The sequence below is a fragment of the Kuraishia capsulata genome, genomic scaffold, assembly GCF_000576695.1.
Source record: "Kuraishia capsulata CBS 1993 genomic scaffold, Kuraishia_capsulata_scaffold_3, whole genome shotgun sequence".
NCBI classification, from domain to species: Eukaryota; Fungi; Ascomycota; class Pichiomycetes; order Pichiales; family Pichiaceae; genus Kuraishia; species Kuraishia capsulata.
The window spans coordinates 1,341,567-1,356,096 of NW_019172952.1; the positions used below are offsets into that span (position 1 = coordinate 1,341,567).

At 46.7% G+C, this 14,530-nt stretch overlaps 4 protein-coding genes across 4 annotated transcripts; 1 reads left to right on the top strand and 3 right to left on the bottom strand.

The window, feature by feature from the left end:
* Window positions 1-120: 120 nt before the first annotated feature.
* Window positions 121-1,605, bottom strand: KUCA_T00002941001 (uncharacterized protein; the record flags this gene model as incomplete). Its single annotated transcript, XM_022603234.1, has 1 exon — window positions 121-1,605. One exon carries the CDS (start codon window positions 1,603-1,605, stop codon window positions 121-123), a length of 1,485 nt encoding a protein of 494 aa, XP_022458960.1.
* Window positions 1,606-7,234: 5,629 nt separating this feature from the next.
* Window positions 7,235-9,169, top strand: KUCA_T00002942001 (uncharacterized protein; the record flags this gene model as incomplete). The annotated part of the gene is made up of 1 exon (XM_022603235.1): window positions 7,235-9,169. One exon carries the CDS (start codon window positions 7,235-7,237, stop codon window positions 9,167-9,169), a length of 1,935 nt encoding a protein of 644 aa, XP_022458961.1.
* A 472-nt stretch (window positions 9,170-9,641) lies between these two features.
* On the bottom strand, window positions 9,642-11,300 carry KUCA_T00002943001 (uncharacterized protein; the record flags this gene model as incomplete). The annotated part of the gene is made up of 1 exon (XM_022603236.1): window positions 9,642-11,300. The coding sequence occupies one exon, from the start codon at window positions 11,298-11,300 to the stop codon at window positions 9,642-9,644; it is 1,659 nt and encodes a 552-aa protein (XP_022458962.1).
* Window positions 11,301-12,345: 1,045 nt separating this feature from the next.
* On the bottom strand, window positions 12,346-14,052 carry KUCA_T00002944001 (uncharacterized protein; the record flags this gene model as incomplete). The annotated part of the gene is made up of 1 exon (XM_022603237.1): window positions 12,346-14,052. The coding sequence occupies one exon, from the start codon at window positions 14,050-14,052 to the stop codon at window positions 12,346-12,348; it is 1,707 nt and encodes a 568-aa protein (XP_022458963.1).
* Between the last annotated feature and the right edge of the window lie 478 nt (window positions 14,053-14,530).

Here is a 14,530-nt window from a genome sequence, read left to right on the forward strand (position 1 = left end):
ATAACTAAAATAAGAAAAGTCGTTCAAAAATACACGCATTGTCCCCGCCAAAATAAAATAAAGAAATATAATAGATAGAGCAAAAAACATCACCAGGTCTCTATATCCGACCAGGCGATCTTAAAAGGTTCCCACTTCAGATTCTGGGATCTTGACGTAGTAACTCTGTAAAGCTCTCTGAAGAGCAGGTACCAGCTTGCCCCACTTGAGGATACGAACTTCCTTATCAAAACCTCTAGGCTTTCTGATTAGATAACCCATGATTCTCTGTGCTAGCTCAGTTCTGTAGTCGTCCATTTCCTCGGACTCGTCGTCTGGAGAAGACGACGAAGCGGTGGTGGCTGCGTTTGGAGAGTTGCTGCTCTTCTTGGATCTGATTGGTCTCTTGGACCAGAAAGGAACCAGGTTGGAACGGATTCTTCCACGTTCACGACGACGGTCCTGAGGGTTTGGATTCTCGGTTCCGATCAACAGCTCCACGATCTTGATAACCTCCACACTGGTGATGTAGTACTCCTTGCCATTGGCCAAGGAAGAATGCGCTTGGTCCTTGACACTTTGGCCTCCCACCAGCATGTCGTCGATTCCCTCCTCCTCATCATCATCATCGTCAAACGAAGTGGCATCGCATTCCAAACACGAAACCTCGACGAATGACACTCCAGCAGGCGAGGGTCTGGGCTCGGGATTGTCATGTGCAGAACCGACGATTGAGAACTTGGCAATGATGTCTGGTCCTCTTTGAAAGCGTTCAATTCTGATGATCCTCCTCTTATCCTCTCTCTCGTTTTTGTTCCAGAAAGGACGACACATCTCTTCCACTTGAGCATGTTGGATGTTCAGCGAGGCCTGCAGATACGTAGACATCGATCCGGCTGGAGCCTTTGGTGGTTTGGTAAGTCCTCCACCAGTGGAGGCTCCTCTGATCACTGGAAATGTCGTGGAAGAATAACTCTTGAAGTCATCTTCAACATCCTCTTCAATGTCGTCGTCGTCGTAAGGGTGCGAAATCTCATGTTTTATCGTTGCTGTGGTGTTCTCGTTACTCGCGTCCTCTTCCAAACCAACTCTGCCGGTTACCAGTCTGTCAAACAACTGCTCCGTCTCCAACGAAGGAGTGATCGATTCTTCTGGCTCTAAACTGAACCGAGAGTTGGCAAGTGGTCTTTTGTAGCGGTAATCGTGGCCGTCATCAAAAGAGCCCTGTCTCGAAAGATGCGACTCGGGTGGTGTACATGCTGTGGCTGGTGGGAAGATATCCACCTGGTCCTCGAGTCTTGATAGAACCGGGTCCGAAATGGACGGTATTCCACCATCGCGCAACGAAAGCGCGTTTGGATCCAACGAGGAAGTGGCATTGTACGAACTGGACAGGCTCTGGAGTTGGTTGTTGGTGAAAATCCCGTTCACCAGGTCGTTGAAGGGACTATCTTGCACCATGCCGTAGCTTCCACTGGGCATGTGCACCTGTTGCTGTGTCTGAGCATATTGCTGTAGATAGAAATCGTCCATACCCATTGAGTTTATGTCAGAAAACATTGAGCCAAAGTGGGTCACCTTATCAAACTCCGAGCTGGGGGAGTTGGGAATTGCCATTGAGAACATTTGGGAATATCTGGCTCGAGCAATGTTGATGCAAACGTACTCAGGCGTTCTGATGCCTTTTAGTACCTCAGTCTCGCTTAAATAGGAAAAAGAAATTACCCCTGATAAGCTTTCTGGACTATTTCGCTAGAAAAATTCTGCCAGTTGTCAAGTCGGAGGAAAAATAATATAATTGTTCACCTGAAAATTTCTCACGAGCTTGCTGTAATAGAAGCAGGGAAGGACGCAGGAGGGTTGTGTCTGCTCACTAGCCGAAATTCAAAAAAACGCGGCGAACGTCTGGTTTGAGTGAGTCAGGGGCGAGATGCGATGGAAAGGAGTCTGTGATGTTTGTGACTCTAATCCGTGCACAGCGTGTGAAGTTCTGGTGGTGTTGGATGTTGAATTGTTATTGAGAAGAATTATGGAGAGACGGATGGCCGAAAAGAAGGACACGCGTTATTGCTCTTAATATATACTCAAACAGTCCCGAGTGGCTTCCAACAAGGTTCCTGCTTAGAGTTGTGCGTGTGGAAAAAGGGCAAAGCAAATATGCAGCATGCATCATGTAGGCTGGGTTTGCAGCTTGCAGTATTCCGAGGAGACTATCTACTTCTTCTTGCTGCGCCTGAGCCTCTTTTGGGTGCACCAGCCTCGTTTGCTAAATTTATCCCTTGGTGCGAGAGAAATGCCCAAAAACCCGATTGCCCAGAGTAGAATATCCAAAGCTCTCTTACGCAGCCAAGGGGATGACTTTCCGAACAGAAAGTACTACATTGTGATGATGTGATGTGATGAGGGATGATTATGGAGATTTGGTGTTTTGGGGATTTGGTGTTTTGGGGATGTCATTCTAGATTATCGAAGGCCCCTTAATTCGAAAGTGGATTATTCTAAGATGGTTCCTGACCCCCAATAAGTTTTCGCATCTTTGACAGGTTCTAGCTCTTTGTTAAAAAATCACAAACGAGTCCAGCCTATTGATAACGTACACAAGTCAACGCCCAATTGCATGCCGTTTCCAGAAACCTTAGATCTTCAGATAGAAGAATTCGATTGTGCCATTACACACCTGCCACAATCAGTTGAGGCTCAGCCACACACTTAGCCACTTAGCAGAGCAGACATCATTGCACGGATTACACATCTCATTGCCCGCGAAACATTTTTAATAACTTGCGACTTCCCAAAAGCGTTGCAGGGCATTAGCTGCATTTGAGAGACATTTGCGGCACTAAACTTTTTTTGTGTTCTGATGGGTGGTGATGTATCCTTTGCCCATCTCTGGAGCCAGCTGCATTGGCACCGATAAAAGTGAAAAAGAATACTCCACCTGCCATGAGCCACAAAAACGGGCAAAAGAAATAACGGCGTGTTTCAACCAATCTTGCTCATGCGAAGAGAAGTGTGAATCCGAATACTCGTGCAGTAATTTGGGTTCTGCACGAGTGGCTCAGTTAATTTCCGCATTGGAATGATCCTCTCCTCCTCGTGGCGAGCAAAGAACGTTTTGATTTGGTCCGCATTGTGTCATCAAAATTGACCGGAGCATCCAAATCGTCAGGTACAAAACCACTGAGGTGTGCAAGTCGTTCTTTTGGGACCAAGATCTGTGAGTAGTCTACATCATGAAGAGTGCATTTGCTATTCATCCTCTGCGAGGCTCCCGCAACAGTATTTTGAGTTTGTCTAAGCATGCAAAGCAGCCTCGTATTGCCGTTGTTTTTAGATCTGCTAAACGGTGCCTATTATTTGCTAGGGCCCACTGGTCAATGTTTTTTTTGCACGGAAAAATATTATGTACTATACCGATAAACTCTTTAATTTTTTATTGCCTATGATCCCTACACAGCCCTTCAGGTAGGCTGGTGCCGCTGCACGAGTGAGAGAAGAAAAATAGAAAAAGCAATTTTATTCAGTTGCAGAGATTCATGCATAATCCATGCACATGTGCAATCTTCCACGAATACGTGGCTGGGTGAATTGCAACCTCTGATTCATTTCCACTATGGCAGTCGGAATCTGTAATGAAAGACGTCATGGAAACAGTTTCAAAAGAGCTTCTCACGATTTGGATACCAGGCATATGTTGATTCTCAAAGTGTTGCGTCGTTCGTACGATCTCAGCGTCACTGTTACCTCCCTCCCGACTTCAGTTTAGGCCGATGTTCATATTAACTCACGATGCGTTGATAATATGAGAACTTATCTCGCAGCTTCTACAGCAGTTCTTCTGTACGGTGGGAAAACTGGGGGCTGCTTTTCGAGTCGGATAGTACCACTAGCTCGGCGCATGACAAAAGATAAGTCTAGCTGCATATCATGTCTTGGTTTAAAAAGGCTTGAGAGCCGTGCACAAACCTGGCAAATATCCTTCTACAATCAGACGTCATTAACTTCGAGAGGCGCAGCTGATTCTAGAAGATGGTGATTCTGGACTGACGAGGCATTCCTGAAAGGACACATGAATAGCATAGAAGCTTTCGGGAGTTTTGGAACCCTGCCGAATGCGTACGCAGTATGGTCACGACGCATTTTTCCCTTCCTCAATCTCTTTTGAGCCTGCGAGAAGCACATGCGCCTAGTGGTTCAAACCCCACTATGTTGCCTTCTGGGACCGGCTTGTTACATTCTACGCCTTAAAATAGAATGCAGTAGTGTGTGATCGCCAAAGGGGCTATGTCAATTGAGCTTAACTTGACTCAACCTTTATCTTATGGGATGTATACCATGTATTGAGTGCTTTTCTCGCTTTCATTCTCAACTTCGGCTCTGCTTACCTCGGGATTTCGGCAATTGTCGCTCGCTCAAGTTTTTCCGCTGGACGCCAGCACGCATGGCCTCTTTTCTTTTTTTGTTGTCCTACACGACTTTTTAGGACTCGTCTATGTAATTATGGCAGGGCAGCCCGAGTGAGGGGGACAGAAGTTATGGACCAAACTCTTCCAGGAAAACTCTTGGACCAAAAACTGCTGAAAGGTGTTACTAAATTTTAGCAACAGGCGCTCAGATCCGTACCCACAAACCAATGTTTATTTTCCACGATATGCCTGTTTTACGAGATCTCAATCTGCTGGATCAAATTTCCCGCTCGGCGTCATCTTAATGCCTCCAAACATTCTCCGCCTACGATTTGCAGAACGGTTTTCTGCGAGGCCCGATCTGTCTGGTACGCGCAAGAAAAATCCTTAAAAAATAATAACACAGGAATGTTCCACTGCAGTATGCCCTTGTTGAATATTCATCCAATCCAGGTTATGTTAAAATGGTTATTTGATGACTATGTTTTGTAGGGAGTTGAGTTTTTTGAGGGTGTCCGCCGTTTCGCAGCGAAACATGTTGAATCAGAGTACAGGCCAGGAATGCGTCGAAAAAAATTGCGGCCACACGCCGAAAACCTTCGGCGCTTAAGCGCCCTTCTCTGGATCTTAATTCGGGCATCTCCTTGGACGTGCATCATCCAAGTTTATAGCGAGAATCGAAGGTTTGCTAAGCGACGCCCTAGCAGCTCCCCAGCCACATGTCGGGTTGCTTGATGGCCTCAGCTGTGGACCGCTTGGACTCACGTTTGGAAATCTGGGATGCATTGCTTTGAGTTGAGGCTTTCCTCCGGACTCTTCGAGAAGCGTTCTGATTTCCAAGAGGGTACGCTTAAAACAACCCCGAAGGTGTTAAACGCGTTTCTGCGATACTTCCCCTTTTCCGACAGGTTCTGTTGGTTCGACGCTCTCCTCTCTTTTTGGTGCCAGTAGAAGTGCGGCCCAAACCTCGTTTCGTTCGCGAGAGGATGAAACTTTACTGGATGAGTCTAGTATCGCCTATGCTATGCTGTTTCCAACAAGTTCGAATAATCAGTTGAAACTACACAACTGTCAATCATGTTAGAACCGTGAACGCATTGGCAGCTATTTGGGCAGGGTCTACCCTTTAAGAGGCAAAGCTAATGCCCGTTGCCTACATACCGATGTGCTTACAGTTGGCTCGATACAATCTCGCAGTCGGCATGTCATTTTCATATAAGCAATTTGGTCACTGCTGTAAGTCATACGTAAATGAAGCAAACTCGTCGATACACGTCAGATGAGCTCAGATAATTCCTGAAGATAAACAATCTCTGATAGTACTCAGGGAAGGTAGATCACTGTAAAAATTGTTGATAAAAATCAAATGCAGTGGTGCTATACACTGTTTGATTATATGTCGAGCCGTTTGAATCATGATGTTGTACGTTAGCCACGTAAGTGCCAGACCTTTGCTATGCTAGCACTTACCAGAGTGAAGCCCTCTAGATCTGTCGGGCATTTCCTCCTTTCAAAAACGTGGCTGGTGCATCTCGTAAAATATCTTCAGTTAAAATTACCTTATTCAGATTTATGCAATGCGATGCAGGGCTTATCTGCAGGTTACCTCTCGTTCCCAATCGGGATGCAGAGGAATGAGGAAATTAAAAAGAAACTTTTGTGGCTGAGGCAAAAGTGTTTTTCCGCTAATGCCACTTATTGTTCGATGCCGATAGGTGATCCTTCACTTGCATCATCCCTTACGCGTTTCTTTTTGCTTTCTCCCTTGCTACACATGCCCACTGCAAATTGTGCTGCTTGCACCTGCCTATTTGAAGTAAATTAAAGGTTGCAACTATTGTTTATCTGTTTCCTTAGCAGGTAATTCATTAAACTCTCGGGAAATGGGTGCAGCCACCCCGCGGTGCTAATTTCCGAGGCATTAGACATGATCCAGCATGCGCTTATAATCCGTACTACGTCTACATTCACGGCACTTTGCAAACGTAATCTGCCACAATGCACTAAATAGCTATCGTCCTTTTGCCTATCGTCATTGGACCATGCTGTGATAACCCCCGTACCGGGTGATCGGATGGAACATGCACGACGCATTAAAGTTCCGAACACAAATTCAGAGATGATGTTCGATGGTGTCGTGAACGTATTATTTTACGCAAACTAATATTAGCTACATTCTAAAACTCAGTTAATGTACCTTCCGCAGGGGGCTTCCTTCTTCGCTGAAGACGATGAGCAACTGTATTTCGAATCCTCACTGGTGAAACAGAAGCTGACCACAGCGAGTGTATGACACTGGTAATGGTGATATCTGAAGTTTGGCTCGCTTTTACGGATACTTCTCCTATTTCAGTATCAAATGCCCGGCTGCAGTTTTCACTTAATTCATGAGCTCGTAAATGTGGTTTGTCCCGGCATGGTTAAATGACTAAGCTTGTACTCCTATTCGTTAGATTTTCCCGCATATGTCAGTTGAAAGATTGTCAGCTCTTTTAAGCTCTGGTACATTTCTTGCGGATCTATTCTTTGGTCCCCAAGCGGCTTCCATGCCTTTGCGCAAAATGTAAACTGTGCTAAGTTGATGACCTCAAAAGCTCGGCTGTTTCAGATGAGAAGGTCATTTATCCGAGCCCCGTTCTCACACGTCAATCGTTTGGTCGTGTGGGAGCTAGGCTCTTTATCGTGCACCCGCCATCTTACCTATCGCGATTAGATGGCAATACTTTACCTTACTGATCACAACGACAAGGGCGTTGCGGACTGAATCGGCGTTTTTGTATATATTTCCGGGTTTTGCAAGCCCGAGGTTCTATTTTAATTTTTTCCTCAATTCTCGTTTTCCTTGCCTGATGTCCGATATCTACAAGTCCTCCAGGAGGTTATCAGGCGGAGCCTTCGCGTTAAGACCTGATGTTCCAGTCGAATGTCTTCCAACTTGTTCAATTATTGAGGCTAGTCGAATGATGATTGAGCAAAAGACCTACTGCATTGTTGTGAGAGATGATGACAGTCAAGGTTTGAGCGGATTGTTCACTGCCAAAGATTTGGCTTTCAGAGTGGTGGCCTCTGGTCTCGATCCATATGAGACTCAGGTAAAGGATATAATGACCCGCAAACCTCTAGTATCACACGTCAGCAATCCACATGAGGCCTTGAGACTCATGGTGAAGAAAAAGGTGAGGCATTTACCCCTTGTGGACGACTTCGGGGCTGTGGTTGGAATGCTGAACATCACCAAGTGTTCATATCAGGCCATGGTAAGACTTGAAAGGGATTCTTTGGAGGCAGAAAAGCTTCAGAGCACATTCCAGGAGATACAGATTGATGGTGACTCTTCTGAGAGTAGATTCACCCTGATAAACAGAGAGGACTCCCCAATTGACGCGGACTACAATATTATCCAGCAGAAACAGAAGCTTTACAACGACCTATACAACGATTTCAGGAAGCTGATTGAGCTTATGGAGCAACCGAACTTGCGAGACGTTTTGAATGACTCTTCCTTGGAAATAGTTCCTCCCATTTTCATTGATGCCAGAACGACGGTTTTGAAAGCAGCGCAGATACTGAAGGAGCGTAAAACAACGGCTCTGCTGATCTGCGATTCTTCGGAGATGTTTACGGAGCCTATTGGCATTTTCACATCGAAGGATATTGTTTTCAGGGTTCTGGCGACGGAAATAAACCCTGCTGCTACGAGTGTGGCTCGGGTCATGACATCTAGTCCTAGCTTTGCTAGTGAAGAACTGGGTATCCATTCTGCACTTCGCATGATGTACGAGGGAAATTACATGAACCTACCAATCAAGAATAATGAAAACACTGTAGTGGGTCTGATCAGTGTTTTGCAACTCACATATGCTCTGTTGTGCCATTTGGATAGAGATCTGTATGCAAATCTTTTTTCCTCAGCAGACCAGGAGATGATGTTTGATGTTGATCCAATCAACGCAGCCACAGCCAAAGCGGGCCACGAGAACTCCGTGGCATGGGACCATTTCTGGTCTCTTGACAGACCCCTGGGATCCAGAAGGAACTCCTCGTTTACCGAGAGGTCGTTCAGTGAAAGTCCTCGTAACTCGCTTCGCAGGCTGTCGAGGGGAAATTCTAGGCCAGTGATATTTTCACCACATCGTGGACTCAGCTCTACAACGTCTCATTCAGTTGACGGTGATGAGGAAGAAGAAAGTGGTAGTCACTTGGTAAAGAACAGATTTAGGTCCATTCCTTCAACTATCTTGTCTTCGAGATACGCAGAGGTTCGCTCATTATCTGAGTCTCCAATCAGAAGCGGGGCATCTGGCTCAGCAGTTGTTTTACAAAATGCTTCTAACCTTGAAAAGCCTTCAATATCCATTTTATCTAACGTTTCCGCCTTTGAGAAGACTTTCAAGATTCGCACAAATGATGGAAAAGTGTACAAGATCAGACTTCATCACGATGTTAATCTCCTGGATCAATTGAGCCACCAGATTGAGTCCAGATTGGGTCTTGCAGGCTACGAAGAGTTTTATCTCAGTTACACTGACGAGGAGAACGACGATGTGGTGATCAGGAAGGAGGAAGACTTGTTGGCGGCTTTGGAATTGTTCCAGAGGTGGAATAGGTCGACCGTCCATTTGAAGCTACACACACAAGCTGACTACTCGACCAACAGCAGAATCGTTGAAATGCTGGCGGGGATTGATGTGAAGAAACTCGGGATATTTGGTGGGGTTTTGTTTGGGACTTTATTCTTTTTGTGCACTGGGGTTGTTGTTGGTATGAATGTCCGAAGGAGATGACTGGCAACGGTTCTACGGCGAGAATTCATTTTTAAGGTTATATTTTGGGTTTTTGTACGGTTTGGGGTTCAATTGTTGAACGTATTGTGGTACTTTGGGCTGTGCAATGTTGTTGGGAACACGGTCAATACTTTATCTGCGTTAATTGAGGTCTAATGGGGGCTGATCCAAGTCTGAGTCTGGTCTACTCTAGGCTTTCTTACCATTTTGATATCTAGACACAGGTTGTCACGGATGCGAACAGCTTCGTTATAGTTTTGCTTGCTCTCTGTTTGTCCGATAATCTACAACTTTGTGGAATTCAGTATTTTGAAAAAACAATTTTCGTATATGATCGGACGAGCGTCGCTTAGTATATAGTATAAAGGATGAGATGCCGCATGGGCTATCAATGCAGTAGGAATAAAAGATAAAAACAAAAGGTTCAGGCAACTTGGAGCATAGATGTTTAGTCTTTACAATGATGGGCATTTCATAGACTCTGGTTGCAAGGAATTAGCCCCTGGGGGCTAACGACGAACTCTTGGAGTGGCCTAAACTCGGAATGGTGGTAGGGAATAGCCGTTGAGTCTCCACGAGAAGAAAAGGAGGTGAAGTCCTTCACCAGTTTACGGCCTGACCAGCGGTCATTGGCCATAAGCACTTGCATGCACCGAATAGCATCTCTCAGCATCTTTTTAGAGCTGGGGAGATCGTCGTACCTGGGTGTCCATTTCTCGGACAACGCAGAAGAATGAGATGTTTCCGAACTAGCCCGGGATGGAACGTAGTCAAATGTGGTAGTGTTAGAGTGGTTGGAGCTCGGAGTTGAGCATGATGAGGAGTTTGTAGGCGTGCTGCGAACCACTGGGGCTGATTCAGAGTCAACGATGCTCTCTTCATCATCCAAATCGTCCAGCTCCACCTCTAAATCATCCAAATCGACGTCGATACTATCACGTGAGACAGCCACACTCGCCCCCATGTCACTGGTCCTGTCGTCGTCCACAATGTCATCGTCATCCAGGATTAACAGGTCCAACGACGTGATCACCTCCTCCGGCGCCGGAGAGGGTGGTGTCTGTACTTCTACCAGCGATGCAAGACTATCGCTAGACTGGCGTCTGGAACTGGAGGAAGAAGAAGAGAATTTCGACTTAAGCAGCGAAAGCGTTGATTTGACACCGAGGCGTAACTCCGGAGCTGAGCCTCTCCTGGCACGGAACAAATTGGCAACCTCTTGCGGCGAATAATGGCGGTGACGTCTCAACAGAAGCTCCATGTCCGCCGTATTACGCAGCCTTCTGCGACGAGGAACAGTCCTGTAACGTGGCATTTCGCGAGCAGAGAGATCTAGCGAGTTGTCGATCCCAATTGCCAGCGAAAAGTACCAATCTACCATCTCCTGGATGCCACCAAATTGTAGCAAAAACTGCTCGGTTTCGCACCGCAATCGAAGAGTATGTTTGCGTTTCTTGTAGTCGACAGCGACGCCCAGCTTTGCGTGCTGAAGCGAGTAGGGTTTGAGCAATGTGGCTGTGCCCACCATGTGATTGGACTTGAAGTTCAACAGGTTTTGAAGGTCGACTTCGCCTGTAAAAGCAGAATTATAAACACTGTACCGCTTGCATGACTTGTAGTCAGAACTGGGAGACTCTTCGCCCATCAGCGGCTTGCTTTTCTTGGTGTCTTTTGGATCACTTGGCTCTACCGCATAGATGTTCAGTTGGGTGGAGTTCAACTCCACAATGACATCCTTCCACTGGCGTTGTGGAGCAGCCTCGTACGGCGAAAGCCACTCCTGTTTCCGTGGCAGAATCGCTAATTTGTACACTGTGGGTGAGTAAGAGGGTAATGATTCGTTGCCCTCGCGAGGATTTGCGAACACTGGGTAATGGGGACATCCTCCAGGAGGAAGCGACAGATAACTAGGCGGCGTCTGAGGACTTGACTGCAGATAGTACATCATGTCACTTTCTGATTGCGAGCGATCGCGGACATCTTGATCAGCAATACTCCTTGCTAACGGCGAGCTGTTGGAACGCTCTCTCTGGGTGGATCGGGTAGATGACCTGGAATGGTCTTCAAACAAGTACGATCCTATCGAGTCTGATCGCGCGCTCCTGGCTGACTTTGTTGAGTTCGAATGCATTGTTTGTAGCCATCGACGGCCTTTCGGAACGAATATTGGCGAGGTTTTGCTTGTACGGCTTGGCGGCTGAGGTCCAGATAAGGGGATCGGCTGAGTAAACGGATCCGGGACTGGTTCGTCTGTGCAACTTTGCTCTTGTTGGCTATCGGATCTGGCGCTGACTCGACTCCGACAATATTTTGAACTAAAAACAAAAAAATGGCGGCGAAAAAACGAAGAAAAGGGAACAACAGAAGTGTTTACCAAGAAAACCACGGGATAATCGTCAGTTTGTTCCAGTTATCGCGAGTGGGTGATGGGAAAAGGGGAAGTTGCCGTTTAGAGTAATTTGTTCGGCACACACTTTAGCTCGGTCGCAAGCGAAAAGGTCTCGGCACTTCAGGTTGCTCTGAGAGGTTGCCGCGGTACTACGGTGGGTATGCAAATGGGTTGGTTATTGAAAGAGTCATGTGGGATCGGTGATGGGGCTCTGTTTGGATAAAACCTCCAGCAACTTAGATGTTGGCATGTCGGAACGGCACTCGGCAAGCTTCAGCGGCTATCCCGAGGGGGTTACCCGGTCCGACTGTTGCCGGGTAGACTTGACGTGAGTGGGGTTACTGCAGGTGGAAAAAGCAAAGGTGATGATGTGATAGTGTATGTTTCAGAAATGCATAGACAATCAGCAACTGAGTTGCCAAAGGGTGTGTGACGTGTGGCAATAACATAGGCCAATAGCGAATTGATATTTGGACTTGGAGTTTGAGGTGCTAAGGGCTCTTGTCAAGTGCGAAAGTCAATGGCGGTCTTGCCAGAATGGTGACACTGTCGCGTACTGATCATGAAACCATTTAATGTTGAAAAATATGATTCAATTCAGTTGCAAGTTTGTTAAATTTCACTATTTGTTGCGCAAAACAATTCTCTCTTATTTAATGGTATTCTTTATTATGGTCAGGATGATGAATGATTATGAAATTGGCCCAAGGCCCATCCAGAAAATTCCACTGCCGCCGTCTTCCTATTAATGTCGGGAATATTTCTGGCCTCTCTCTGGTCTATCAGATTACAGCACAAAGGCATACTTCGACCTCTCTCTGAGCCTCTTGCCGTACTTCAGGAAGAAGAGAGGCACAGGGATCAGAGCCGCAGCAAACAGACCAATAAGAAGACCGGCCCAGTTTGTACCCATGCCGTGGAACATGAAGGATGCAAACATAGGGAAGGCGGCTCCAAATCCGGATCTCAGGAACGTGTTTCCTGCAAGAGCAGAAGCCGCAAAAATCAGGTACGAGTCCACGATGTAGTTCAAACTTGGAATGAAGATGACAATGAGACCAAAGCCCGAGAACAGTCCGGAAAGTGTAGGCACGATCCAGTGGATGTGCTCGTGGTAGTTTCCGGTCCAGGTGAACCACAAAAGACCAATTGGAAACGCAACGGCGCCAAAGATCATTCCTGGGAGTCTGGCTTCGGGAACGGGCTTTCCACCGTTCTCCTTGAGCATCTTAAGGTAAAACTTCTCCATGTGTATGATGTAGATTCCACCAAACAACATACCGATGATGAGGGCAATGTAAGGCAACTCAGCCACACCTGATGCAAATCCGTAACCCTCAGCAAACACAATTGGGTAGGCTGTCAAGAACAGATACAAAATACCGTAGATGAAGGCATTGTAAATGGTGACCAGCAAAATGACTGGTTCGGTGAAAAGCATCACGAGCGGTCTGGTGATGTTTTTCTCAGCAATCTCACGGATCGACAGTTGAAACTCGTCGTGGGGAGCATGAATTCCCCAAATTCCAGTGCGGCGCTTGATGGTTCTGGCCTTTTCGACTAGGATAATAGGATGATGCGTTTCTTCGTAGAAAATGAGGTCAAACCCGATGGATGCTGCAGACATGATTCCGATGATATACTCAGTCCATCTCCACCCGAGATACGAGCTGGAGATGAAACCACCGGCAATTGGCGCTAACATTGGGCCAACAAAAACAGCCATAGAAAAGCACGCAACGGCATATCCTCTCGTCTCGTTACCAAACAAATCGGCAAATGACGCAGGCACCACAGCAAGAGGAGCAGCTCCAAAGAACCCGGCAAAAAACCGGCAAAGCATGATGGTCTGGAAGTCCTTAGCAGCGGCAGCTCCAAAGTGGAAACAGGTGGTTATGATAATGGAAATCACAAGAACGGGCTTACGGCCATACAGTTCAGACAAAGGAGCCCATAGAATAGGACCCGAGGCAAAACCGAGCACGTAGAGAGACACTCCTAGAGTAGAAACCACAGAAGCAACGTGAAACTGAGCGTCCAGGTATGGAATCGCACTGGAGAACAAGGCAGATCCAAAGGCAACAGAAAACGTGTGGAAACCAATGGATAGAACAGCAATCACCTTACGACGTAGAGCCCAGTTGTGTGGGTGGAGTGGGTCGTCTGGACCGTCATAACTCACTGTGTAGAGGGCCGAATCTGGCAATGGAGGTGGGTATGGCTTGCCGTTTCCCATAGGTGGAATTGGCTCCCCACTCTCCTCTTGTTTGCGCACATCCGTAGCAACGGAATCAGCGTTTGTAAGGCGACGCGATAACTCTCGATCCAACATTGGATCCGATTCAGCTTGCGAGGCGCGTGAGTTCGTCCTTGCTACCTTGATAGCCTCAGGCTGGTAGGTGGTTGGAGGCTCTTCCGCGGTGAACGACTCCGGCAAGCTACCATGCTGCTCCTTGGACGACAGCGTGGAGTAGTTGTCAGTATCTGAGGGCATTGAACAGTTGTAACAAGCAATTTAGCTGGTAGGGGTCAAAAAAAGGGGTAAACGGCTCTCTGGGGGCAACGGCTCTATATATTGAGCAAAGGTAAACAAAAAGAAATTTCGAGAAGTAAAAAAAAATTCTCCGAAACTGGGGGATGCACGACAAAAAATAGATTCGAAGCCGCTGTCAACAACACTGGCGCTGGTGTTGATTGATTGAGGTATCTGTTAAGGTCAATTGAGTAACACTGAATCGAATTGAGATCAGGTTTGCGAGGATTTGTGGAAATAAATGACTCAAAAACGCATCAACGATTGGGGCAGGCCAACCCCTACTTATGCACTCAGGATACCCTAAGCGCAGAGCTGACAAAAGTGGCGGAGTGTACTAAACCCCGAGTATCCCGTATTCCGCGTCCCTGCGATGATCCGTATTTTAACACAGGGACCAGCTTATCGTTTTTTTTTTATTGAGTCTGCATAACCCAGA